General features: G+C 40.3%; 1 protein-coding gene across 1 annotated transcript in view; it reads right to left on the reverse strand.

Moving 5' to 3' along the window:
- LOC105449146 overlaps positions 1 to 432 on the reverse strand; it is a 2,944-nt gene that overhangs the window by 943 nt on the left and 1,569 nt on the right. The window contains exon 2 of the mRNA XM_011688147.1: positions 233 to 430. Coding sequence (XP_011686449.1) covers positions 233 to 430 — 198 coding nt within the window. The remainder of the gene's footprint in view (positions 1 to 232; positions 431 to 432) is intronic.

The following is a 432-nucleotide window of genomic DNA, read 5'->3' on the forward strand; positions in this document are numbered from 1 at the left end:
TTATCCGCTTTCATGATGAGCAATTCAGGGTGCTCTTTGACAAATTTTTTCGTAGACTTGAGCCACGAGGAAATGAGCTTGCTGTCTCCGCTGTTCGTAGGTTTTGACCGGTAAAAATCGTTAATAATCGGTATTAAATAGTTTCTAAACCACGGTCGCGATTGTTCGGGATACTGTAAAATATTCCTCTCGATATTTTTAATTAACTCGATAACCGTTCTCTCTTTGTTACTGTTAGTGAGAGGTAAGCCGAACTTCTCTCCTAATTGTAACAGCAGTTGGACCTCAGGCGGAAAAGTAATATTGCTGAGATTGACGAACCATTCATTGTGAATCATCTCTAAACTCGACTCGATTGGAAACTGTTCGGGAGAAACATGTATGCCGTATCGTTCTTCTAGAGGTGACAATTTATTCGGCTCAGATGATACT

Source organism: Wasmannia auropunctata, unplaced genomic scaffold (assembly GCF_000956235.1).
Source record: "Wasmannia auropunctata unplaced genomic scaffold, wasmannia.A_1.0 LD336078.1, whole genome shotgun sequence".
Classification (NCBI taxonomy): Eukaryota; Metazoa; Arthropoda; class Insecta; order Hymenoptera; family Formicidae; genus Wasmannia; species Wasmannia auropunctata.